Source organism: Peromyscus leucopus, chromosome 10 (genome assembly GCF_004664715.2).
Source record: "Peromyscus leucopus breed LL Stock chromosome 10, UCI_PerLeu_2.1, whole genome shotgun sequence".
NCBI lineage: Eukaryota > Metazoa > Chordata > Mammalia > Rodentia > Cricetidae > Peromyscus > Peromyscus leucopus.
The window spans coordinates 1,031,894-1,057,345 of NC_051071.1; the positions used below are offsets into that span (position 1 = coordinate 1,031,894).

At 51.5% G+C, this 25,452-nt stretch overlaps 1 protein-coding gene across 3 annotated transcripts in view; it reads right to left on the reverse strand.

Moving 5' to 3' along the window:
• Sorcs2 (sortilin related VPS10 domain containing receptor 2) overlaps positions 1-25,452 on the reverse strand; it is a 398,248-nt gene that overhangs the window by 30,325 nt on the left and 342,471 nt on the right. For all 3 annotated transcript variants that reach the window (XM_028882326.2, XM_028882325.2, XM_037208879.1), the window contains exons 6-12: positions 24,617-24,681; positions 21,389-21,507; positions 17,958-18,047; positions 10,560-10,739; positions 5,366-5,512; positions 2,422-2,524; positions 1,213-1,289 (exon numbers count right to left, since the gene is read on the reverse strand). In XM_028882326.2, coding sequence (XP_028738159.1) covers positions 1,213-1,289; positions 2,422-2,524; positions 5,366-5,512; positions 10,560-10,739; positions 17,958-18,047; positions 21,389-21,507; positions 24,617-24,681 — 781 coding nt within the window. The remainder of the gene's footprint in view (positions 1-1,212; positions 1,290-2,421; positions 2,525-5,365; positions 5,513-10,559; positions 10,740-17,957; positions 18,048-21,388; positions 21,508-24,616; positions 24,682-25,452) is intronic.

Genomic DNA, 25,452 nt, shown 5'->3' on the forward strand with positions numbered 1-25,452 from the left:
TCACCTGTGAACCCTGCTGTCCTCTGGCCTACTCCACCCTGTAGCACTGGTCCCGAGGCCTCCAAATTAAACCTAAGCAAACTGCTTCCCAAGAATGACCCCTCAAATGTCTATTGAGTGAGGAAGTCCTTTAGTGCTGCCACTGGTGAAGGTGGACAGACAGTGACCTTTAAGAACCTCAGAGCAGCTTCCCTGGCTTTGGCGGAATAGACATATTTAATGCAATAAATCTCTCCTGCCCTTTGCAGATGCCTTGCTTGGTGCATCTTATTAAAACAGCGGCAGCCTTCGTCCTCGATGCAGGTGAGCTCTGTGTGCAGGGATGAGTGTTTGATGCCTCCCGGGGATGTGACTGCACGGCCAGGCATGGGGGAGATGACCTGGGAACAGGACTGTCTACAAGCTGTTGGGCTCTGATGCTCAGGTCATCTTACAGCCAGATCACCTCTCTGGGCAGTTGGCAGACCAACTCGGCTAGGACCCCACACACCCCAGAAGGCAGCCAGTGTCTGTGTCCCAAGGCAGGGCCCTCCTGAGGGGGGTGTGGGGTGGAAATCTGCAGCTTCTATGTGTCATGGACTCTGTGGGGCTGGCCAGCCCTCCTGTCCAGTGTCCTCACTATTCCTGTGCTAAGGGTTGATGGCAGCCCGTATCCCTCTAACCAGTGGCTAGGACATCCATGTGGAGCTGTGAGTCAGAGCTACACAGGGTCCTGCTGGTGAGGTGATGGCTCCCACAGGCTTTCCTAATTTTCTTCCCTTCCTTTGCCGTCTTGGGCCATGCCCCTCCATCACAGCAACACACAGGATGTCCCCCAGGATCCTAAACCGGCGCTTCCCACATCTTCTTCCATTTATGTGTCCACAGTCTCTATCTCTTGGCCTGAAGGAGCCCAAAGCCAAGTAGGAGGTGTCTATGTGGCCGTCAGTCCCCTTTCCTGGATGTCCCAAGGGACACACCTGTTGGTGAAGTGCTTCTAGGATGTATAATACCCAGCCACAAAGCATTGGGCACATGGCCCCACCCCCAACTGGCCCCACCCCCAACTGGTCCTAGTCCTCAGCAGAGGCCTCAGATGCTTCTGGAGCCCTGAAGCTGGTCGTCAGGTGCAGACCAGCTCTTTCAGGACTCTAGAGAGCTCCTGTGAAGGAGGGGCATTGAACAGACGAGTCCGAGAGGGCTGAAGAGCATCAGGTACCTTTGTCACCTTACCTGCCGCCAGGTGTGCCCACAGTCAGATGTGATGTACATCTCCTCTTTATACTCCACCAGCTGCGAGCCCAGGTTACCTGACCCAACAGAAAAGGCTGCGTTGTTCTAAGACCAGGCAGATCCCTTGATCGAGGTTTGAAGGTCCCCAGAGAAGGAAACTATGCCGAGGCCTGTGTTTCTACCATAGTCACCTACAGCAGGCCCTGGCTGCCTTGCTTTTCAGACGGTGGCCCTGGTATGGCTGCTGGGCTTGAGCTGGTCCCCTCCAGGCAGAAAGAGCTCAACCAAGCTGAGCCCAGAGTAAGAGGCTCCAGCCTTAGCTCCAAGGTGAACAGGCTCAGGTGTTTCAGAATGTGCACAGGTGCTACTTGTGGGTAAAATGTGTGAGGATGGCCAGGGTCAGGCCGAAGGACACGAGCCAGCTGGAGCAGCATGGGTTTGTGGACCCTGAGAGATGAGAGGACTGCATGTGTATCTGGGGACATGTGCCCAAGAGGCCAGAATGAGTCTGGCTTTAGGTAAGCACATAGCAGATGCACGTTCAGTTCCTGTGGAGGGGACAGTGGTGATGTGAGGGAGAAGTAACAGGCAGCAGGGGCTGAGCCCTAGCCTGGGTCATTTCCAGGTAGACAGCATCCTGTCCAAGATGCAGGCCAGCCTAGCCCAGAGCAGCTACCTCATGTGGGCTGCTATGGAAGGGATGGGGCCTTCAAGTGAGGAGCACAGCCTTGTAGGTTCACAGCACAGGACACAAATGACTTCACAAACTGGGCCTGGTTTCCCCAGAATCCAACCATGGCCTGGAGCACAGGAGCTTTCTGATGAGCCAATTGGCTGCGTCAGGATAGACCGTCAACCACCTGCCTGCCCACTTCTCCATTCACCCATCCATTCAATTACCCATCTACCTACAAATCCATCCATCCATCCATCCATCCATCCATCCATCCATCCATCCATCCACTTGCCTATCCACTCCCGCACCTACTCATTCATCCATCCACTCATTTATCAACCCACCCATACATTCACCCACCCATCAATATGCCCATCCATCCATGTACTCATCCACTCATCTATCCAGCCCTCCCTCCCTCCATCCCACAGTCACCATTAGGATTTCCAGGGCACTCCCGCCTCCTGAGAGAAGATTCCTATCCATGAAATAGGAGCTCCCCTCAGGCTGTAGAGGCTGCCGTAGCCACCCACCTGCACCCATGATGAGGCCAGGGGCAGTGTCCTTGGTGTGTACTGTGCCTGACACATAGGGGTTGTCTGCCCAGCGCAGGTGGAGGTGCAGGTGGCAGTCCGGCTGAGAGGAAAAGAAGAAAGAATGGTCAGTGTGTGGGCGTATCCTAGAAAACCAGTTCTGTGGCCAGATCTGCCCTATGACTGTTGTCAATGAAAGCTGGGTAGGGATGCCTTGGCAGAATGAACGGAGGGTGGGAACCTGTGTTCAACTGGCTGCTGGGTGATGGGAGAAAAGGATGAGGATGGCTGCAGCAGGAGCTACCTGGGACCTAGGGAACTGAAGAGCAGACTAGGGACCAGCCAGATGCTGTCCTCTGGAGAACAGAGACTTGAGATCTGAGAGGGGGCCTCCAGGTGGCTGCAGCTTCTCCAAGGGCCTGGGTTCCCCTCAGGATGGGCTTCCCTACATGGCCACCACATGGGTCGCTGGGCCAAAGAATGTGTGTGATTCTTGAGATCTGTGCAACCCAGGCTCTCCATTCATCCATTCATCCATCCATCCATCCATTCATTCCTCCATCCAGACCTTTACTGGACACCTTTTCCTAGGCTTTCCATAGTCCTGACTTGTCATGCCTGCCTAGCCTTTACATGGGTCAGAGGTGGAAGGTCCTTTGCAGCTGCCCAGAATGAAGCTAGGCCATAGAGGCAGGCAGGACCCCCAAGGAGCTTGTACAGCAAGCCCAGGTAAGGTGAGTTACCCATTTCTGGCCCTCTCATATGTGGGAGCTGGCAGATCCTCTGCAGAACTGCCCAGGAACTCAAATCTTGGAGCATTGGGTAGACAGAGGGAAGCGGCTGACCCAGCCTCAGCTCTGTCTAGAAGTACTGTTGACATACTGGTACTTCTGCATACATAGGTTTCTGTATGCTTCATTCGGAATCCTAGATACCAACAGATCCAAACCCATTTCCCAGCTGAAATGCACCCTGTGAGAAGAGATCTGATGGGGATGGGGAGATGGTTCCATGGGTAAAGTGCTTACTTAATTGCAAGCATGAAGACCTGAGCTCAGTCCCCGGCATGCTCATGAAAGCTAGGCACAGTTGCATGTATCTGAAGCCCTAGTCCAAGAGGGTGGGTGTGGAGACAGGTGGATCCTAGGGGTTTGCTGGGCAGCCAGTCTAACCAATTGTTGGCCTCCATGTTTAGTGGAGGGACTCCCCTGTCTTAAAACTTAAGGCTAAGAACAACAGAGGAAGACATCCCATTAGCCTCTGGTTTTGACATGTGCTCACATAAACGTGCACTCATATGCTATCACACACACACACACACACACACACACACAGAGCAAGAGAGAGCGAGCGTGAGAGAGCAGGAGCAAGCGAGAGAGAGAGAGAGAGAGAGAGAGAGAGAGAGAGAGAGAGAGCAAGCGAGAGAGCAGGAGTGAGAGAGAATGAGAGAAAGTGAGAGTGAGAGAGAGTGAGAATGAGTGAGAGAGAGAGTGAGAAAGTGAGAGAGAGAGTGAGAGTGAGAAAGTGAGAGTGAGAGAGAGCACGAGAGTGAGAAAGTGTGTGTGTGTGTGAGAGAGAGAGAAAGAGAGTGCAAGAGAGAGCGGGAGCAAGAGAGTGAACATGGGAGCGAGAGTGAGCATGAGAGCGAGCAAGAGAGCTGATCAACTGTTCTACTATATAAATGTATTTATTTCCTCAAGGCTGGAAGGAGACATCCCCTGCCAAGCCAGTCAGAGAACTGGGAGCCAATGCATGACCAAAAGCAAGAGAAGGCAGCAGAGAAGTACCATCAGCCTCTCCCTGTCTCAAGGCCAATATCAACACATGCACTGAGACAAAGACCCCAGCTGCTCCTGAGTGCCATGGCTCCAGGCAGACCTTACATCTCCGTACTCCCAGGAACTTTGTCACAGTCTGAACTGGGAGCCACGAGTGGTTGAGAGGATGACCCTGTCAGGCATGAAAGCCTGGGCTTGGTCACCTGTCAGTCTGTGTTGTCCCTGACTCTGGATGGAGGCCTCAGTCATTCAGGAGGGAACCAGGGCTTCCGACTGCCATTGATATATCTGTGGTCCACTGGCTTCCAGGCACTTTGCCTTGGTCTCCAGTGCAATCTGTCTGTCTGCCTGGGCCATTTGTCCACTTTCTCCTCTGCCATCATCCTTGTACCCCCATACGCCCCCCCCCCAATACAAATCTCACAGAGGCTGCCTCCTCACTGAGCTGAGTAATTGCAGACAAGAACCTTCTCTTAACTGAAAGTTGCTTTGGCAGATTAATGTGGCTTAACTTTCCCCAAAGATGATACGAAAATTAGCCTTTCACAGCAGCCTCTGAACCTGAAAGGGTTTTTATAAATGGCAGGTAATTCATTCCTCATGCAGGTGGGCAGGGGTTGTGAGCCTTGCGCATCTACAGTGGGGCCTGAGAGTGGCGTGGAGTGGAGGACTCGGGACAGAGTGCCCATCCTTGCCCAGGCAAAGCTGCTCCTTAGGGCAGCTCATACTCGGTGGCCACCAGGTGACTGTGGAAAGACGCTGCCTTTAGTGGCACCTGCCACCACTCTGCACACTTCCTCCGTCACTCCCCAGCCCTCAGTAACATTCAGCAGCGCTCAGAAGCAGACTTGGAAGACTCTGCTCCTACTGCGGACCTCTGCTGTGGGGTCACACCAGCACTAGTCTGGTGGGGCATGCAGGTGTGGACAGCAGACATCAACCGAAGTCAGTGGTGGCTCCCTGGCCTGGAGCCATCTGGACAAGGCCTGTGGCGCTGAGAATGAGTGAGGGACTGGGCCTTGGGGCAGTTTCCCACACTATAATTTCATGGAGAAGAATGGCATCCATGTTTCCCTCTGTGCGCATCCCTAGTGTGTCTCAAGAGTACCCTGGCAGTGGCCTCTGTGCCACTCTCTTGGAGGCATGTGACAGGGCAGAGGACCTACCGGCTGGCAGTTGGTGGGCTTCCCATTCATGTCGGTGCTGGGTGGCCTCAGGTAGTCCCAGTCACGGCCCTTGTTGTAGGTGATGAGTGTTGTCACCTTGCCATCCACTTTCTGGTTTGCCAAGAAGACTCCCTTCACTCCTCTGACCTGAGGAGAGACACAAGGACCATAAGGCTCCACACAGATCGCCCAGAGTCTCAGTAGCCAGGCATCACTCCCTGCTCAGGATGCTACATGTGGCCTTGCCTCACCCTGGATGCAGCCTGACACATGGAGACTGGTCTCCCACTTGCATGGAAGAGTTCTGTCTACTCCAGGGTCAGGGGATCTGTAGGACATTGAACTGTTTACCCAGAACCTCTTACCATCAGATACCAAATAGAGCCCCGGTCCCCTCACCAACCAGTATATCTGATGAAAGGATCCCCCCTTCACCAGCCCTATCTGGATCCCAGGATCCCCTCACTTGCTGTGTCTATTAGAGCTGCAGGGCAGGTCCTGGGCCACAGCAAACACTCCCTTGGCTTTCCTTGGGGCCCCAGCAGGCCTACTGACAACAATGGGAAGGTCCCTGTTTACCCTGGCATGCACTGTCAGGACTCCACTCAGCTTCCATTTCTCTTTCTCAAGGGGTCTTACAAGGTCCCCAGCTGAGGGTGCAACATCCAAGGGTGACCATTGAATTGATTCATAAGGAAGTCCAAAAGCCAGCCATTCCATCACATTAAACCCAATGGTGTCCTTGCAGGAACATCCTATTCTTCAAGCCCCTTATTGACAAAGACTTAAAGTCACATTCACTGAGCACTTCCAGGATGGTGTGACAGGTACAGAAATGCTCCTTCATCCAAGCCTCAGAGCAGAGGCATCTGTAATCCCCTTTGTATAGCATGGCATTGCTGCTTACAAAGCTCCTCAAGGGACTGAGCCTCAGACAGCTGTACATTTTACTCAGAACTCTAGAGGTAAGGATTCTGAAACAGTCACGAAGGTCATCAGTGCTCTCGACATGCAGACAATGAGCTTGGCATACATCATCTCATTTGAGTTTGTGAAGTCAGTGCAGTTATTCTTGATGTGCATGTTTGCAGATGGATGGCCCACCAGAAATGTGCTGCTATAGATGTAGGAACAGAGCAAGGAATGGGTGGGTAGATGGATGGGCGGGTTGGCTGAAACATAAATGGAAAGGCATGTGGGTGGATGGATGGATAGGCAGATGGTTGAGTGGATCAGTGGATAAATGAATGGATAGGTGGGTTGATGGATGGTGGGTGGGTGGATGGGTGGTTGGGTAGAGGGATGGATGAATGGTTGGATAGGTGGATGGACTGGTGGATAAGTGGATGGATGGTGTATGGACAGGTAGATGAATGAGTAGATGGACTGATTTGTAGATGTCTGAGTGGATCATGGATGAATGGATAAATTGATGGGTAGATGGGTGGATGAGGATGAGTAAATGAATGAGTGGATAGGTAGATATAAGTGGATGTTTAGATGGATTGAATTGTGAATGAGAGATGTATTAGGGGATTAGTGAATGGATGGATGGATGGTTGGATGGGTGCATGGGTAGATAAATGAGTGGGTGGATTGATGGGCAGGTAATGAATGAATGGATGATAGGTAAGTAGATGAGTAGATGGGCAGATGAATGAGTAGATGAATGAGTGGATTGGTGGCTATGTGGATGAATGGATAAGTATATGGATAGATGGTTAGTTGGATAGATGAGTAGATAAATGAGTGGATAGATGGATAGAAGAATGGATGGGTGGATTAGTAAATAGAGGGAGGCATCTCTACTTCTTATAGTTGCTGCAATATCACAAACTTATTGTTTCAAACAACACACTTCTCATCTACAGCTGTGGTGGTGAGAGCTTTGACTTGAGTCTCTAATTCATTGTCAGGAGTGTGCTCCTGTCTGGAGGCTGAAGGGAGAAATCTGTTTCTCACTTGCAGTCTTTGGCTCCTGGAATTGTTCCTTCATCTTCAAAGCTAGTACTGCCGAGTTTCTGGCCACCATCATAGCTTTCCTTTGACTGACTCTAACTGCCTCCTATTCCATTTTCAAGGACTCCATAACTACGAAGGCTCTGTAGACAGTGTGTAACAATAGCCTCCAGCCCACCTGTAGCCTTGACTGCCCTATGCCAGATGGTGTGACACACACAGGCATGGGTTTGGGGGATGAGGAAAGGGATGGATGGTCGGTTGAGCCTCATTCTGTTTACCAAGTTGATCTCCATGGAAACATGTGAGTCTGTCATGTGAAACATGTTCACCTTTTTGAAGGTCTGAACTTTTCCTCTTATTACAACATCAGTATAAGTTAAAAAATAATAATAATAAAAATCCCTGTCTAAATTTCATCAGTTCAAAGGCTGCAAATCTTATTGAATAAGTATAATTATATATATGGGCCTGTGAAACCAGAGAGTGAGCTACCTGCTTTTGAATCACTACGTGAGCCCAAGTGTGAGGTGATAATGATGGACTCTCCAGTTAAAAATGGAGAATGAGAAGGAAAAGCAGAAATCTCACTGCCAAGTGACCTTGCCATCCAGTAGGAAGCACCCACTGGTGTCACAGGTGGGAATGACTGGTTGTGGCCAGGGCTCTGCGCTCTGACTGCCTTCCCACTTCAGCATGGGCAGCCCAGCAGTTTTCTGAGCCTCTAGAGCCTGGGTCCACGCCCTTCTGCCATACTTCCCTCTGTCCCTGCAGTCCACGGTGCTGTGTGTCTGCTGTTAGAACGTTCTCAGGACCTCAGTGTCCCTCCTGCCACTGTCATTGAGGTTGCTGCCCTGGTTCCCCCACCGAGGCAGACACATCTCTGGGAGCACTTTAGAGAGCCTTCTGTGACGACACACTGTGTGAGCACACGATCCACGAAGTGAGGTGACTTGGCTGTGGTACTCCGTGACAACCTGAGCACCCTTCCTAACGCTAACACACACAGCTGCTCAGAAAAATTCCGTCAAAATCCAATAGGGCCCAAGGAGGCCACACAACCCGGGGACACACAGAACAGGTGAGACATCCTTCGTGTGACTCAACAGCAGAGATCCTGAACAGGCGGCCGGCTTCCTAATGACCGTGAGCGCAACAATACTGGCCACATGCAGGAGATTCACATGCCAGCTGCCAAGCCAAGCCCTTCCCATCCACCATCCCTAATCCCAGAGTAGGTGGCACTAGAAACATGGAGTCTTGTTGGTCTGGGCCCTGCTGTTTCCTAAGAAAAGCATCCCTGAATCCATGCAGTAGCCCTGAAAGAGAGTATTGTTAGCTTCAACAAAATGCTTCATATCCCAGAAACCAAGTTCAGAGAGGTTAAGTAGCCTGCCCAGGACAGCACAGCACAGCAGACACACACCAGAGGCTAGATAGGAGCCCAGGTGATTCAGGACCAGAGCTGAGCTTGTCACTACCCCATTGGATGAGTTAAGTAAGAGAGGATAAGTCACTTTGGAGGCACCAGTGGGTGGGCAGTGGATGTTGTCTTTGCCACTGCTACATGTCCTCGAGGCTCTCCCTGGTGGTCCCATGCATGGCTCAGCTCACTGCTGACTCCTGCTCTGCCTCACCTCAGTGCTGCAACCCCCCTCCTCCAGGAGGCCCACCCTGACTCCCACCTGGATTTGTCAAAAGGCATTGCACCGTTGACCGCTGATAGTATGGGCTTAAGGACACCAGGAGGAGACATCTTTGTCTTTGGGGGTGGGGGTCTGGAGGGTGGGCAGCATGTAAGGAATCCTTGCCAGTGACTGAGGGTGAAACCCCAAGTGTGGCAGACAGTATGTGTGTGACATATCTGTGGAGAGAGGAGAGAGCACACCCCCATCCCCCCACCGCACCAGAACTGTCTACCACGCATCTCCCATCTATCACTGCTCACCTTGGCCGGGGGCCACAGCCCCGCCTCTAAGTGCTCCAGTTCTTAGATGTCACCAGAGACATCCGGAGGACTAGGGGAGGGCCGCAGGACAGCCCCGTCCCTCTGCGGCCCCAGCTGGGAGGTAGCACTGACAAATGGGATCTCCTCGAAAACAAATGCTTCCATTCATCATTTTGCTGGGAATAATGGCTCCACGCGGCTGCTGACAGCCATAGAGACATGGAGGTTCTTTCCACCTGGGAGGTCCTCTCCCAACCACAGGGACAAAGCCCATTGTCTGCCAAGGGCTGCCCTCTGAGCCAGACTCACTAGCCAACAGAAGCATCAGCAGGCCTCCTGTGGCTCTCCCCACTGGCCTGGGGGGGCCCAAGGGCAGATGTGGGGGAAGATCTTGGTGGACAGGTGGCTGGTTCTGATTTTCCTGCTCAGATCTGGTCTATCTTAGAAGGTTGGTAGAGGCGGGTGGGGGGAGAAGTGATGGTCTATTGAGCCTGTTTCCTGACCTGAACATGGGCTAAATAATATTGTCATCCTTGGCCATCAAGTCCACAAGACAAAAGAGAGGACAGTAGTGTATTCGGGCCCATGTCAGGTGCCTAATGGACTTTTTGTGGATTGGACCTAAGGACCAGGCCAGTCTCACTAGTGGAGAGCATTGGCGTGGATTCCAGAAGCTTGGATCAGTGCTGTGGCATGAGTGGGAGCCCATGGAAACCTGTGTGGGGCCAGGCCAGGCCAGGACCCCTGCAGAGATGAGGCAGGGACAGACATCTCAAGCAGGTAGGAGGAAAGGAGGCCATGTCATAGCAGGTCAGGTTGGACAATGTATGTGGAGGGGTGAGGGCCGGCAGGAAAGGTGGTATAGAAGTGACAGACTCCAGCTCTCAGGGCAGGGTGAGGAAAGAGGAATCCTGGGACAGGAGGAGAGGAACAGTAGAGAGCCTCTCCCAGATCCGGGAGAGCTGGCTCCTTAGACCACACCTGTCTGTGACTGCTTTTGCACAGGGAAAGCCTTGCACGCTCAAATACTGAGTCCACTTCTGCAAGATGTTACCCATCAGGAATTCACTTCTCGTTAGCAAATACTCTTCCAAAGAACCTCGTTAGAAAATCAGCTTCCCTCTCTCTGTCTTTACCCCCCCCCCCCATGATTCAGCCTCTGTGGCATTAAAGCCTGAAACATCTGGTGCTTTGCAGGTATCTGTAACCCCTGAGCAAGGAAGAAGGAAGCGAAGCAGGTTGGGGAGGGGAGCATGAGCAGCTGTTCCTACCCTGCCTGGTGCCTACCTCGAGGATGTCGATGACCACGTTCTCCTCAGCCTGCCTCGAGCTTCGCACATTCTCCAGCACCAGTGAGTAGTGTACTCCGCGCAGGTCTGACTGGTACAGGTTGTAGGTGTCCACTTGGTTCCATTCCTGGACGGCCACGAACACCTGCTGCTCATCCGTGCTGATGATCTGCAGGTCCTGAGGACCGAAGAGCTGTCAGAGATGGTAGCCTGGAGCACAGGCACCACCTTCCTACTGCCCTGGAGGCAGGCGGATCGAGGCTGGCATCCCGGTAAGTCATGCTTAGCTCTGTGGTCTTGGACAAGTGACTTCACCTCCATGGACCTCAGTGTCACACCTCTAAAATGGGAGTAATGTTTGGACCCCTCACATCACGTTAGGGGGTAGCCTGGGGATGCCTTCTCTTTCCAATCCCAACTGTAAATTGTCCATCTCCCTACAATGAGGAAGGTTTTCCCTAAGTACCCCACATGGTCAGAATGAGTGGCAGGTACAGGGCTAGGCTCCTGGGAGTCAAGGGGCCCTTCAGTTGTTCATAAAACATCTGCCTTTCAAACCGGCTGCCAGCCCTGCCTCTGCCCTGAACTGCAGAAAGAGAGAACCTGCCTTAACACTCAGGGCATGGTGCCCCACACAGCACTCTACAGACCAGCTCCATGTGTCCACCTTCCTCTGCACCCAGACCTCAGCACTGTGGGACAAAAAGTACCAGAAGAACAGCAGCCCAGGCAATGGATCCAGACCTCAGTTTCCCCCCAGCTCTGTGGGGCTCAGCACAGACCTTAAGAATCTGTTAACAATTGTACACTTCAGAAAAAAAGAGCCCTTTAATGTGAGAAGCAAAGCTGGGCTGACCTCAGCTTCCTGTTTTCCATGTTGTCCAGGCCTGTGTACTACCCGGAGAAGCTACACCCAGGGAGCTGCGGCCGGAGAAGCTGTGCCTGGAGACTGGAACAGCTCCACCTCACAGCTCAGCAGACTTCACTCTGTCCTCCAGGCCTTTGCTTTCCACCGTCTGAAACTCCCCAGCCCCCTGACACAGGTCTGCCAGGCTATAGGAGCTGAAGACAGATGCAGGAGCTGAAGACAGATGGAGGGTGTGGGGTGCCTTCACATGAAGGTACCCTCCCTCTCATCCTCGTGTCCTTTTGGGTATGCTCACTTTGGGAAAGTGATTGATTTTTATTTGTGTCTCTTTGATGAAGGGGCTCCTTGAACTCCTGAGTGCTGGTGCCCGGCGCTTCCCCTCACTGATAGACTGTTCCCTATGCCATGTGTCCAAAAGGGCATTTCTGAGCTGGGCATGGTAGTGCACCCAGGAGGTTGAGGTAGGAGAATCTTGAGTTTGAGGCTAGCTTGTACTACATAGCAAGAACCTTTAAAAAAAGATGCAGAGGTGGGTTTTTGCAGAAAAGGGGTTCAGTGTGTGAAGCACCTATCATGTACCTCACAGCTGGAGGACCCCATAGGCACAAGATCTGAGTCCTGTATCTACAGATATACACTTGACACAGAGAAGTGATGAACTAAGAGGCATGTGACCCAGGAAGAAGAATGTAGGGCCCAGTCCCATATGTGAGATAGGTCAGCACAGCGATGGAAGTCTGTGGGGTGCCTGTGGGAACATGCTGGTCAACACTGTGTGCCCACCTCCAGTCTCTGAGCTGTGGACAGGAGGCAAGATGTGGCACTTTTGGCTGCTGGCCATTTTGATGTCATCCAGGGAGGTTGTGCCCATCAGCTCGGGCCATGGTGGATAAGCAGATCCACCAGAACTGTGTGGAGAGTGAGGATCCTTCCCAGAAGGAGGCTCAGCGGGGTCAAGCTTAAAGGGGGAGAGAGCACAGGGAGCCTGCACAGCGGAGTAATTCAGGTGACAGTCCTGATCCAAAGCCACTTACATAAGCTGGTTAGATGTCCTGTGGACAAATGCTTCCTATAAGCTATGAAGCAGTTTGGGGCCATCCTTAGTGCCCCTCTAGAGAGACCCAGAATTAACACTTCAACATGTTTATGTCCAGGCTCTCTCCCAAGAATGATTCACGCACTCTCCGCGTCTGGTTTATAGCTTGCTCCGCACACTGCGTGGGTGTCTCTTCCTCTGCCATGAACGTTATTTATACACACCACTGTTAATGACTGCATGATACGCATTTGTGGCCCAGCCATATTTCACTGAGTCCTGTCCCTGCTCCAGAGGACCGGAGGGGATGTTTCCCTGCCCGGGTCCCTCCCTGCCTCTGTGCTTGTTTCCTTCTCATAAATTCTAAGAAGGGAGATTGCCACAGCAGAGACAGGGAATGTCTCTAGAATGCCTGTTGCACGCTGTAAACCTGCTGTTGTGACGTTCGTATCGGTTCCTTCCCCAGCAGGCTGCTCGTGTCCCTTCCCATGGGGCAGTACCGAGAGGGGTCACACAAAAGCCTTGCTGACTAGTGTGACAAATACTTTGAGCCTTCATAGGATTCCATTTGCTTTCCTCACTCTTTTCATTCTTAGAGAAGCAACCAAAATCATCCCTTAACTCCATTGTTAATAGGTGCACAGAGCCTTCATGTGAGGATCTATGCTGGCACACGTGGCCTGGAAAGATCTGTAGAAGGGAAACACTAGTTTGTTAATATTTCTTATCAAGTGGAATTAGGAAGCTTCAAGAAGGAGGTGCTCATGGTATTTCCCCAAAAGAGGGATTCTATGAGCAAGGGGCATCAAGATCATGATGGGGAAAGCTACAGAGACAACCGAACCAAGCTAGTGGGAACTCATGAACTTTTTAGACCAACAGCTGTGGCATCTTCATGGGACTGGACTAGGCCCTCTGCATAAGCAAGACAGTTGTGTAGCTTGGTCTGCTTTAGGGGACCCTTGGTAGTAGGATTAGGATCTATCCCTGGTGTATGAGCTGGCTTTTTGGAGCCTACTACCTATGGTAGGACACCTTGCTTAGCCTTGATGTGGCAGCAGGGATCAGGGGGGTTGGACCTGCCTCAACTGAATGTACCAGGCTTTGCTGATTTCTCATGGGAGGCCTTACCTTTTGGGAGGAGGGAATGGGGGAGGGGGTTGGGGAGGAAGGCTGGAGGGTGGGAGCAGGAGGAGGGAAGAGAGGGAGATATATGGTTGGTATGTTAAATGAATAAAAAATAAAGAAAAAAATCTTCTGAACTAAAAAATATAGAAAGAAAGAATGAAAGGAAGAGAGAAAGAAAGAGAGAAAGAAAGAAAGAGAGAGAGAGAGAGAGAGAGAGAGAGAGAGAGAGAGAGAGAGAGAAAGAAAGAAAGAAAGAAAGAAAGAAAGAAAGAAAGAAAAGAGAAAAGCAGAAGGTGCTCATCCCTCCTGCCTGTGAGAGAAGCCCAGTGGTGGGCAGGCTAGTGCAGAAGCCATACAAAGCCACCAAGGGCAGGGGCTCCTTCTGGATCATCACTCTATTGTCTCATGACATGGTGCTTGTCTTCAGGGCCCAAGAGAGGTGTTGGAGTTCCCATCACTCTAAACACAAGGAAGCAGGAAGGGGGGAAAGGCTGGACTTCCATATGGTTTTCTCAGAAGTCACACAAGGAAACTTCATTAATATCTCACTGGCAGATCATCAACGTGTGACCACATGTAGCTACAGAGGAAGACGGGAAATGCAGCCTCTTCCCTGGGAAGATGAGCAGCAGCTAGACTGTGAGTTTGGCTAAACTAAGATAAAGGGCAGGGTGGATGCTGAGAACTCTCCAAGAATTTCTCCATATCATTATCTTGAGGCAAAGAGATGGGAAACAGAGGAAGGAATGGGTAAGCAGATGGATACAGTGATACATGTGTGTGGTTCACATCACTTACATGTTTGTGCACAAGCTCATATACAAATGAAAACATGAAAGTTATAACCATAAACTGTATAAATTATAATGTACTATAGATATATGGAAAAGTTTTTTTTTAGAACATTTTAATAAGCATGATGGCAGATTTTCTCATGGATCTACCTTCATATGGAATCTCAGCAGAAATTTTCCATAGATTTTTTAAAAAAGTTTTCATGTGTCTGTGTGTCTGTGTGAATGTATGTCATTCGTGGAGGCCAGAAGAGGGAGTCAGACCCTCCAGAGCTAGGGTTACAGGAGGTTGTGAGCTGTCCAACATAGGTGCTGGGAATCAAACTCTGGCCCTCTGCAAAAGCAGCAAGTGCTCTTAACTGCTCAGCCCCCTCTGCAGCCCCAGCCAGATTATTATATGAAATTCATGAGGCACTCCCATGAGCCAGCACCTTCCTCCTATCTCTTCAGTGCTTTGGCTACTCTGGCTCCCTGCTTTAGGGTTCTGGGGCTCCCAGTAAGACACCTGCAGGTTATCTAAGCAGGGAATCCCTGTCTGACAAGTCACATAGCTCACGCTGCTTTCCAGATTCCCTCTTCATCTTTCTGGCTTTATCACATTGCATGTGCCTTTGTCTTGGCACTGATCAACATTTGAGATATTCACATTCATGTGCTTCATGATTCTGGGGGTAGGGAGCCACTGTTTCTTAAATCAATCTCTCTGCCTCTTCTTCTCTTGTCCTTTTAGGATTCTCAGTGTGTGTGCTGCTCGGATGATGGCCTCTCAAAGGCCTCATACTTGGTTACTTCCACTGTTTTTTGTTTTTCTTTTTTGGGTTCTCTGATTCATCCTTTGCCTGCCCAAATCTGTTGTGGAGTCCTTCTGGCAGACTTTCTTGCTTCTTTTTTTTTTTTTTTTTTTTTTTTTTTTAAGATTTATTTATTTATTATGTATACAGTGTTCTGCCTGCATGTTTTCCTGCAGGCCAGAAGAGGGCACCAGATCTCATTACAGATGGTTGTGAGCCACCATATGGTTGCTGGGAATTGAACTCAGGACCTCAGGAAGAACAGTCAGTGCTCTTAACCTCTGAGCCATCTCTCCAGCCCGACTTTCTTGCTTCTTATTTTTCTTATTTCTTTCTAGTTACAGTTCCGGGGTTTCTATTTGTGCACCTTAACATTTCCTTTGTGCTTAGTGTCCTCCTGCACTTCTCTGAGCATCTTAAGACAATTCTGTTAGTTTGTCCAGCAGGTTGACCAGCTGGCCTTTCGTAGGCATGATTTCTGTTCTGAGCAGATCATGTTTTCCTGTTTCTCTGTGTGCCTTGTGATTTTTGATGACTGAATCTGGAAATCATTTGTGTGTGTGTGTGTGTGTGTGTGTGTGTGTGTGTGTGTGTGTGTGTGTTGAACTTCTTTTAAGGTCTTACTTTTCAGTCCATGCTGGCCTCAAATTCATGATCCCCCTGCCTCAGCCTCTCTCAGTTGTTAAGACTATAGGCACGTCCCATCATGCCCACCTATTTGAATGTATGATACACTGAGTGAAAATTCAACTGTCTTTTTTCTGAAGAGACTTCTTGGTGTTTTTGCTTCTGATCACCAAAGGCTCTGTCTACACCGAAGCTCAGAACAGCATGAGTGAGGCATGGAGATTTTATGCCCCTCCCCCATACATTTAGCTATGCTTAAAAGTCTGCCTCCCAAAGAAGAAAAGAGGCAAAGAAAAGGGAGGTGGATGGGCTCTGGACCTGCTTCAGCTGACCATAGCCATTGACATCAGAGCACAGACCTCAGTGTCTGGAGGGAAAGGTCCACAGTGTCCACCATGGCCACACAGGCTACTGGCTAGCTGGTCCCAGAAAGCACAGACATTTGCCTGCTGCGAGACAAGCACAGACATGGCTACTGTTCCTAGGTCAAAAGCTTAAACTGACCAGACTGATCTTGCTACACCATCTGATGCCTGGACCCTGAAGGCATTGTAACAGGCTGCAGAGTCCCAGAACCGTCACGAGCCTACACTCTGAGTGTGGCTGTTGCCAAGAGGGAGGGTGGAGAAGGTCCTGGAGCTTTGACTCGGCCATCCTCCCCAGCATCACTCTCTCCTCTATTATATGTGACATGCATTTCATTTTACTTTAAATAAATTCATTACAAATAAAGGATGATTCTTTCTTTCAAGTAAATTTGCATTCACCTTACCCGGTGAATGCTTTTTATGTAATTTGTGGTTCTGTAGAGTCTTCTTATGAACATTTTTCTTTGCTAGGGGACTTCAGGACTTTAGAAACAGTCATTACAAGTCAACAGTTCAAGCCAAGGATGCTGACTCGTCCTAACAGCTGTCCACCCTTCAGAGAGTCCAGGAGTGGGTAGATCAATATAGCGGAATGGCATCATTTCTCCCCTTAGAAGAGGAGAGGCAAGGTGCAACATAGAACCAGGCCACACTGTGCTGAGCATGATCTAACTCCACGGAATGGGATTCTGCCAGAAATCAACTAAGATGCTGGAGGGCTGTATGTTCAGTCCATTTCCTGAAAATACTCCCAGTGAACCCCCACAGTGCAGGGGGTGCACTTAGAGGGATACCCACATGTCTGAACTAGAGACCGGCTGTGGCTGAGTAGACTCTTCAGCTCAAAGGCCCGCAGCCAGTCACTTCTTGTAGGGGATCATGTATCCATCTAGAAAAACCCGCTGGACACACTGTCATGCTGAGCAGGACGCTGGGGAGCCCTGCTCCTGAGTTAGCCACACCAACGTCACTTTGGCATGTGACCAGGGGGGACCAGGACAGGGTGGGATGGGGGAAGGGGCTCTCAAGCAGGGGATCCCTTTATGCTGTGCCAGCCGCTCTCATTTTCTTGACATTATTCAGGCGACTTAAAAAAGGAAAACAAAAAATAAATAAAGGGATGGCTGGTTGGGGGGAAACAGGCAAGAGTGAAAATTCACCATAAAACAACAAAATCTGACGGAAATTCGGTTAGTGGGTCTGTGGGTTGCTGATGAGACGCTCCTCTGTGCTCTGCTGAGCTGGGTGAGTAGGAAGAAGAGGCTCACAGTCCTCTGGTAGAGGGATCAGGTGCTGGGAGGTCCCAGACAGTTGCGCTCAAGGTCATAGACACCGTGACTTCTGCCCATAGGCTCCTTGGTAGAGGTCCCCCTGTGTGGCAGATTCTCCACACCAGGACCAGGGTGCACACCCCTAGAGTTGTGCTGTAACCCCAGCAGGACCAGCAAAGCCCCTCATCACCAGGACACCTACCTTTGCCGAAATGAAACTGTTCGCTCTGAATTCGCTTACTCAGCCAGGCCTGCAGCTAATTTAGTGAGCTCATTACTTTCCTTCCCATCCTCTCTGGTTTTGAAAAGATGTTGAAGAAAGGCCTAATAGACTTTTCCCTTTGATTCAGGAGAGTCTGAGGTGCTTAGGTCCATAGCTCTCCAGTGAGGGCATTAAGAAAGTGTGGCCACATCCATTCTTAGCATCTGTCCCTCTTGACCTTGGGACCCCAAACCCCCGTGTATAAGGCCTCACTGTCTTTGCATCTGGCACAGGGTAGAGATGGACCTCACCTTGGGCAGGGCATACTTGGGCAGCTTCATCAGGACGAAGTCACTGCGGCGATAGGAGACGTAGTATTTGGTTCGGTTGGTTGATGTCGCCTGGGAAGAAACACAGCGTTAAGGGACAGAACCTCCAGTGAATCTCACTCTTCAGTCGCCATGCCCTTTGCTTATAGCCGTCATGGTTCCTCTTCTACAATGATGACAAGACTTCACCAGATGACTCATCTGTGAAAAAAGGGACTCTAGTCTGGAGGTATCCAGGCCTCTGTAGAACTGCTGTGACCTGGACACACAGAGGTCCTGGGGACTTGGAGGAAGGTCCCCATGGTGGGAAGGTCGGGCACCCTTCCCCCACAGCAGCAGCTAACCACTGAGGTGGAAGGACAGCCCCCCTGGAACTCACTCATCCACTCACTCATTCACTCACTCACTTGCTCATCCAATCATCCACCCATTCATTTACTCTGAGAGTACCATCCCATCTCCTAAGAAACTGAGCTCAGGAAGCCAGTGTCACCGACAGCAAGCCCCGAGCCTTTCTCAGAGCTAGAATTTGAAGCTGTATTCTAGCCACAGGCACGGAAACCTGTACACACTGGGACTCACTGAGACAGAAGACCTCCAACAGGTGAGGGATGCTCTGCCTGGCAGAGTGGCCCAAAGAAGTTGATGGGCCCATTCCCAGAGCCTGTCTGGTAGATAAGCTCAGGGCCAGAAGCAGAGCCAGGTTTCACCTGTTCTCATCTCCTGGGGAGGCCACGGGGGTGCCTTGGTGGAGGATTAGTGTTTAAGGGCATGGTCACCTCCATCCTGCCAGGAACTGATTGTGAAGGCAGCAGGGCCTTCCATGAGGCACAGTGGGAAAGAGACCCTCATCTCCAAGGTCCTTCCCACCTGCAGGTGCTGGGGGCAGGGCAATGCACAGAGGCTTTGAAAGACAGAGTCTGGGGGGCGGATTAGGGACAGGCTGCATTGCACTGTCCTGAACAGCAAAATCGGGGCAGGTTAGAGGCCCACACAGTCCCTTTCATACTATCCATAACTCCTAGAGTGACCACACTGTGGGGATCTGCTGACTAGGCTAGAGTGAGTTGGGAAGGCTGGAGTCACAGTGCCACCTGTGGGTCCAGCGGGCCGCTTGTCTGTGTGAGTGCTGTGGTGTCTGGGGAGGGACCATCAGCCCACAACACGGAGACTCAGCAAACAGAGGCTCAGAGGCGGTCTGGCGGCTCATCTGAAGCCAAGCAGTGGCAACGTGGCATCTGACACCTGTATGGTCTGGTGAGTGGCCCTCCAGAGCCGTGTCCCTCTGTCATCTTCCATCACCTTCTCAAAGCAGAGATTCAGAATAGTGGAGCTAAGAGCATCCCAGCCCGGCCTCAACTCTGTGGCCTTTTCCTGCTCCAGATAAACTGAGAAAGAGCTGCCGTATTTAGGTGTGTCCTCCCACGGGCCTTCCACCTATCCCTTATGGGGCAACCTTGCATTTACTCTAAGACTGGTAAGGCTCTGGGTCTGCCCCAAGTATGGCTTGCCAGAGAGGTTCTGGAGTCCTGTTGACTCCCAAGTTCGCACCATTCTACCAGGGCAGACCAAAGATGTGGCTGTGGGACAAGAGACATGTCAGATGCCAGCTGTCCCTGGAAGGTGATGGATGATGGTGTGTCACCTGGTCTGATGTGAGCCAGGCAGGGAGAAGCAGTGGGGTCCCACTGGACTACCTCAGCCCTGGCGGGAGAATGCCCAGAGAAGAAGTGGGATGCTGTCTAGTCCTAGGTGCAATGCTTGACAGGGCTGCTGTGTTTTCTGGGACTTGGTTTGCTCTCCAGCAATAGAAACCATTGTAGAATGGGAGCGGGAACCAGTGGCTACCAAAAGGGACAGGTACGGGAGCCCATAGGTACAAATGTGGAGCAGGGAGGACTTGGTGGCCATGGCCACTGGTGACAGAGCTAAGGACAAGTGGGGCCCAGGGCCCCCTGCCAGGCTGGGAGCGGATGGCCCATGCTGAGGGAGGCGTGCCATGGGACTGGGCAGGGGAGAAGTATGGGAACCCGGAGGACCCTCTGCTGACAAGGCTGCAGTTTTCTCGCAAGAAGCTCTGAGCTCGTCTCACAAGGTTCCGGAGTGCAGAGCAGGGGCCAGCAGTGGGGTCCAAGGAAATGGCCTGTCTCTGTAGATGAGTTTGGAGATGGCGACAGTCCGTCTTGGTGGTTAACTTGATGGGATTTAGAATCACCATGGAAACCAACCCCTGGGCTTGGCTGTGATTGGGTGGCTGGTTGATTGGGGAGGGGGAACCACCCTAAATGTAGGCAGTGCCACTCCAGGGGCGAGGACTGAACAAAGAGGAGAAGGTGATCTAGTCCCAGCATTCACTCTGCTCTCTCTGTGCAACCAGAGGAGAAGGTGATCCAGTCCCAGAATTCACTGCTCTCTGTGCAACCAGAGAAGGTGATCCAGTCCCAGCATTCACTGCTCTCTGTGCAACCAGAGGAGAAGGTGATCCAGTCCCAGAATTCACTCTCTGCTCTCTCTGTGCAACCAGAGGAGAAGGTGATCCAGTCCCAGCATTCACTCTCTGCTCTCTGTGCAACCAGAGGAGAAGGTGATCCAGTCCCAGCATTCACTGCTCTCTGTACAACCAGAGAAGGTGATCCAGTCCCAGAATTCACTCTCTGCTCTCTGTGCAACTAGAGGAGAAGGTGATCCAGTCCCAGCATTCACTCTGCTCTCTCTGTGCAACCAGAGGAGAAGGTGATCCAGTCCCAGCATTCACTCTCTGCTCTCTGTGCAACCAGAGGAGAAGGTGATCCAGTCCCAGAATTCACTGCTCTCTGTGCGCAACTGAACAGCTGCCTCACGCTCCTGCCGCCATACCTCCCCTGTCATATGGACTGTATCCCCTGAATTGTAAGGCAGAAGAAACCCTTCTTCTTTATGGCATTCTTGTGGGTACTTTTGTTGCAGCATAAGAAAAACAGGACAATGATGGTCTGCACCTGGCCAGACAGTCTAGTAGGGCCCAGGCTTCCTACTCTAGAGGGGTCAAGAAGCTTCCCCCCCAGCATTCGCTAGCATTTCCCAATTGGCCTGAGATACATACGGGGGCGGGGGGTAGGGGGGAGCGGCTGCAGCAGTGTCTTGGTTGCAGGGGTGCAGAGCCCCCAGGATAAGACCCAAAGCATGAAAGGCACCAAGTGAAATATGTATACTTGAATTAGTGGGCCCCAGATGGTGGGGAGGAGCCTGATGGTCAGAGGGAGGAGACAGGAACAATCTTGAGCCAAGGTTCTGGTGCCAGGGGCCTCATAGATGCTCCAGCCACAGTACAGGCCCAACGACGCTGAGCCCTGCTAAGTGGCATTTGGAAGTGAAGTGTTGTTTTGTTGGTAAAGGCTCAGGCACTGTCATCTCCCAGCACCTGGAGCACTCACCTTCAGAAAGATGTACTCATCCTGCACAGTCAGGGAGCCACGGTCGATGGGGCCAGCGAAGGGTGCTGTGTGGGGCTGAGCTGAGCAGTTGTGGATCAGGCAGGTGAAGTACAGACAGCCTGCAGGAGACGAGAGCAGCCAGGACATGCAGACCCCACTGAGGACCACAGAGACTTGGGAGCCGGGAGGCCTCCTGGGCTCCCACCACTCTGTAACACCAGCACCTTGGCTTGGTCTGGAGCTTCACTTTTCAAAGGGCCTCGCCTGCTATGATGCCTGCCAGCCCAGTGGGACCACGGACCACTCAAGATCTCTTGAGCTCCCAGGGAGGGACTGCTGGCATGTCGGAGAGCCATTGTCCACAGGAGGGGACACCAGACAGTCCAGGAACCTCTCTAGGCCACACCCAGGCCAAGCCCCACCCTCTCACAGACCTGGGCACCTGACTGGGCAGAAGTAGGTGGCTCTAGGCACCTTTCTCCTGACCGGAAGCCAAAGCTCCCATCTGTCCTCACAAGCTCCAGCACAGCAAACTGAACTGGGGTTCTTCAGGAGGCTGCTGTCTCCAACCCGAGAGGTGTTTCCGGGACCAGTGGAGTTAGCCACGCCGAGCACACTGCACCCACTCAAGCACTGGTATTGTTTACTCACGGCTCAGCTATTTTCTCACTCACTCACTCATCCACTCACTCATCCACTCATCCACTCACTCACTCATCCACTCACTCATTCACTCACTCATCCACTCACTCACTCATCCACTCACTCATTCACTCACTCATCCACTCACTCACTCATCCACTCACTCATTCATTCACTCACTCACTCATTCACTCACTCATCCACTCACTCACTCACTCATCCACTCACTCACTCATCCACTCACTCATTCATTTACTCACTCACTCACTCATGCATTCACTGTTTCATTCACTCATCCACTCACTCACTCATTTATTCACTCACTTACTCACTCACTTATCCACTCACTGTTTCATTGACTCATTCACTCACTCATCTACTCACTCACTCATCCACTCACTCATTCACTGTTTCACTCACTCATTCACTCACTCACTCATCCATTCACTCATTAACTCACTCACTCATCCACTCACTCACTCATTCATTCACTGTTTCATTCACTCATCTACTCACTCATTCACTCACTCATCCACTAACTCATTTACTCACTCACTCATCCACTCACTCACTCACTCACTCATTCACTCACTCACTCACTCATCCACTCACTCATTCACTCACTCATCCACTCACTCATTCACTCACTCATCCATTCACTCATTCACTCACTCATCCATTCACTCTTCACTCACTCACTGTTTTGCTCATTCATACATTCACTCATCCATTCACTTACTCACTCATCCACTCACTCATTCACTGTTTCACTCACTCATTCATTCACTCACTCACTCATCCACTCACTCATTCACTCATTCATTCACTCACTTACTCACTCATCCACTCACTCATTCATTCACTCATCCACTCACTCATTCACTCATTCATTCACTCACTCATCCACTCACTTACTCACTCATCCACTCACTCACTCACTGTTTTGCTCATTCACTCATCCATTCACTCACTCACTCATTCACTCACTCACTCTCACACTCATTCATGCACTATTCATGAGGAAACTGCTTGGAGGAAGGTCCTAAGCAGTGAATGACTGTCATGGAGGACTGGCTCCTGGGAGCAGCGAGAGCTGCAGCTTTGGAGAGAGGCAGGTAAATAGATGAGACCACTATGGGTGAGAGCAGCAAGCATCATTCCATCTATCACATAGGCAGAATGCCCACACAGGGGTGGACTCAGAGTATCTGGCTTCATTTTAGAGTTCTGCTGGAGACGCTGAGGAAAGCCAATCAGCACTCAGCCTCAAGGAGCTCTCAGGCCAGGGGGATGCACAGGAAAGCTGGGTGTTAGCATGCTATGGAGTCCTGAGGAGTGACTGGCAGAAAAGTGGCCTGGGGGTGATGGAGAAAACCCCATGATGGATAAAGGGGGACAGGCAGCCCCAGCTAGGCTAACAGGAGTGTGGTGAGCCTGGAGCAGGGTCCTTAGGAAGGCCTGTGTGGCTGGAGGATAATGGAGTGGACAGTTTAGGAGATGGGACCTCAGGACTTTGAATGGTCTGCTGCTGGGCTCCGAAGACTGCTCCAGCAGGGCTCTAGGCAGGGGGCTGGTGAGTGGGGAAGTGAGGTCTTCAGGAGCTGGGGAGGGTCATGAGCCTAGTTGGTCCAGGGCCTCTTAATGCAGAGTTCAGGCTACTGCACACAGACTGCTTCCTCTAGGATGGAGGCTATGTGAAGGACCTAAACAGCCCTGATCCAAGGCTCAGATCATCTTTTCCCCTGGGGCATAGCAGGTCCGGACCCTCAGCTAGGCCTACTGCCATGTGGAGCCTGCTGGGGATCACCTTTGAACATCCCCACGTGAGGTAAGACCTGGCAACCAATGGTCCCCTCTCTGAGCTTTGCTCCATGCTTACCCAAATAGTAGCTACAGCAATATTTGGTCCCACCCTTTGAGGTATGGAGCCCTGGCTGATAACTTGGACATAGCATATGTCATCATCTGGCAGCAGCTGCCTGCACAGAGAACTAACCTGTGTGGACCCAATGGTTGCCACTACACATGCATCAACCCACTTCCTTTCCCCCTTCCTGCTTTCCAGGTAGGAGGACCAAATTTACCTGCCCAGGATCTCCAGGGCTCCACCTGGCTGGTGCCTATGAACTGCATGGGACTGCCAGGAAAGACAATGACCTCTGTCACCTTCACAACACAAGAGACTAACATGCACATATGAGTGGGCTTGCTCAGTGTGAGGCTGTAAATGGCAGGAAGTTACAGGCTGGGATGACCCAGCCCTGCCTGTGGGAGGGGAGTGACAGAGACCCTGAGCCATCTCAGCCCTCAGCCAGGCTGGGTGGGCCCATATAGTAGGAAACACTGAATGCTCAGGAGCCGGAACAAATTGCCCTTTTAATAGACTTTCAGCAGAACTGGGCTCCTCCACTTCAATTCATCCCCAGCGGGAAACAAGTGCTTTTCCAATTATGACACACCAGGAAACAGTGAGGTCGGTCCACAGGGATGGCCACTGAGGATGCACCAGTGAACAAGGGCCAGGCTGAGCAGCATCCCTGGACAAGGATGCTCAGGGACACCTGTGGGTGCCCACCTCCCACTTACCTCCATTGAGGTCCTGTGCTTCCATATGGACCAGGTTGGGGTCGGTGTCCACCCCAGACACAGCCCTAGAAAAGAATTGGCCAAAGGTAGTATCAGCAAAGGGGTGGCTAAACCCTTTCCTTGGGCTTCCATGGACCACATGGCCTCTCTTGGTCTGAGGCAGCTCTTGTTCTGTGGGTCCAGAAGACACAACCTTACTCACTAAACTTACAAGCTCCAATAGGAGCCTGGATGAAGCCAGATAAAGCTTGATGAAGATGGCACCTGCTTGTTCATAGGACTGTTTATAAGATTCACCTCTTCTCCAGGGTCTCCCACCCCAGCTGAGGCACAGGCTGAGACCTCTGGCCCAAATCTACGCAGAGGGAAACTCACAGGTGCGTAGAGATGCCCATGGTCACACAGCCCTAACAGGTTCCCTGGGATTCCAACCAGGATCTGGATTTGAGTGGCTGACCTTGATGGCTGACCTCGATGGCTGACTGGTTAAGTTGCCCATCACAGGGGATGCTGGGAAAAACTCCTTCCACATTTCTCCCAACCCCTCGGTGTTGGCAGAGGCTCTGTGAGAACAGTATTCCTTCACCCTTGCCAACCTACACCAGGCTCCCCTAAGCCATGGTCGAGTCTTGGATCTCACAGGCCAGGGATTGTGCGACTTGTCCAAGGACGCAGGTGCTAGTCAGGGTGGCCTGAGGTTCCCCCCAGGTCTGCTTGACCCAGAAGTCATGCTCCTCTCAGAGCCTATATGCCCTGCTCTTAAGGCCCGTGTCTTAGGGACACTATCAAGAAGCCTGTGCTGAGCCTGAGAGAGGCAGCCACAGGACACCCAGAGA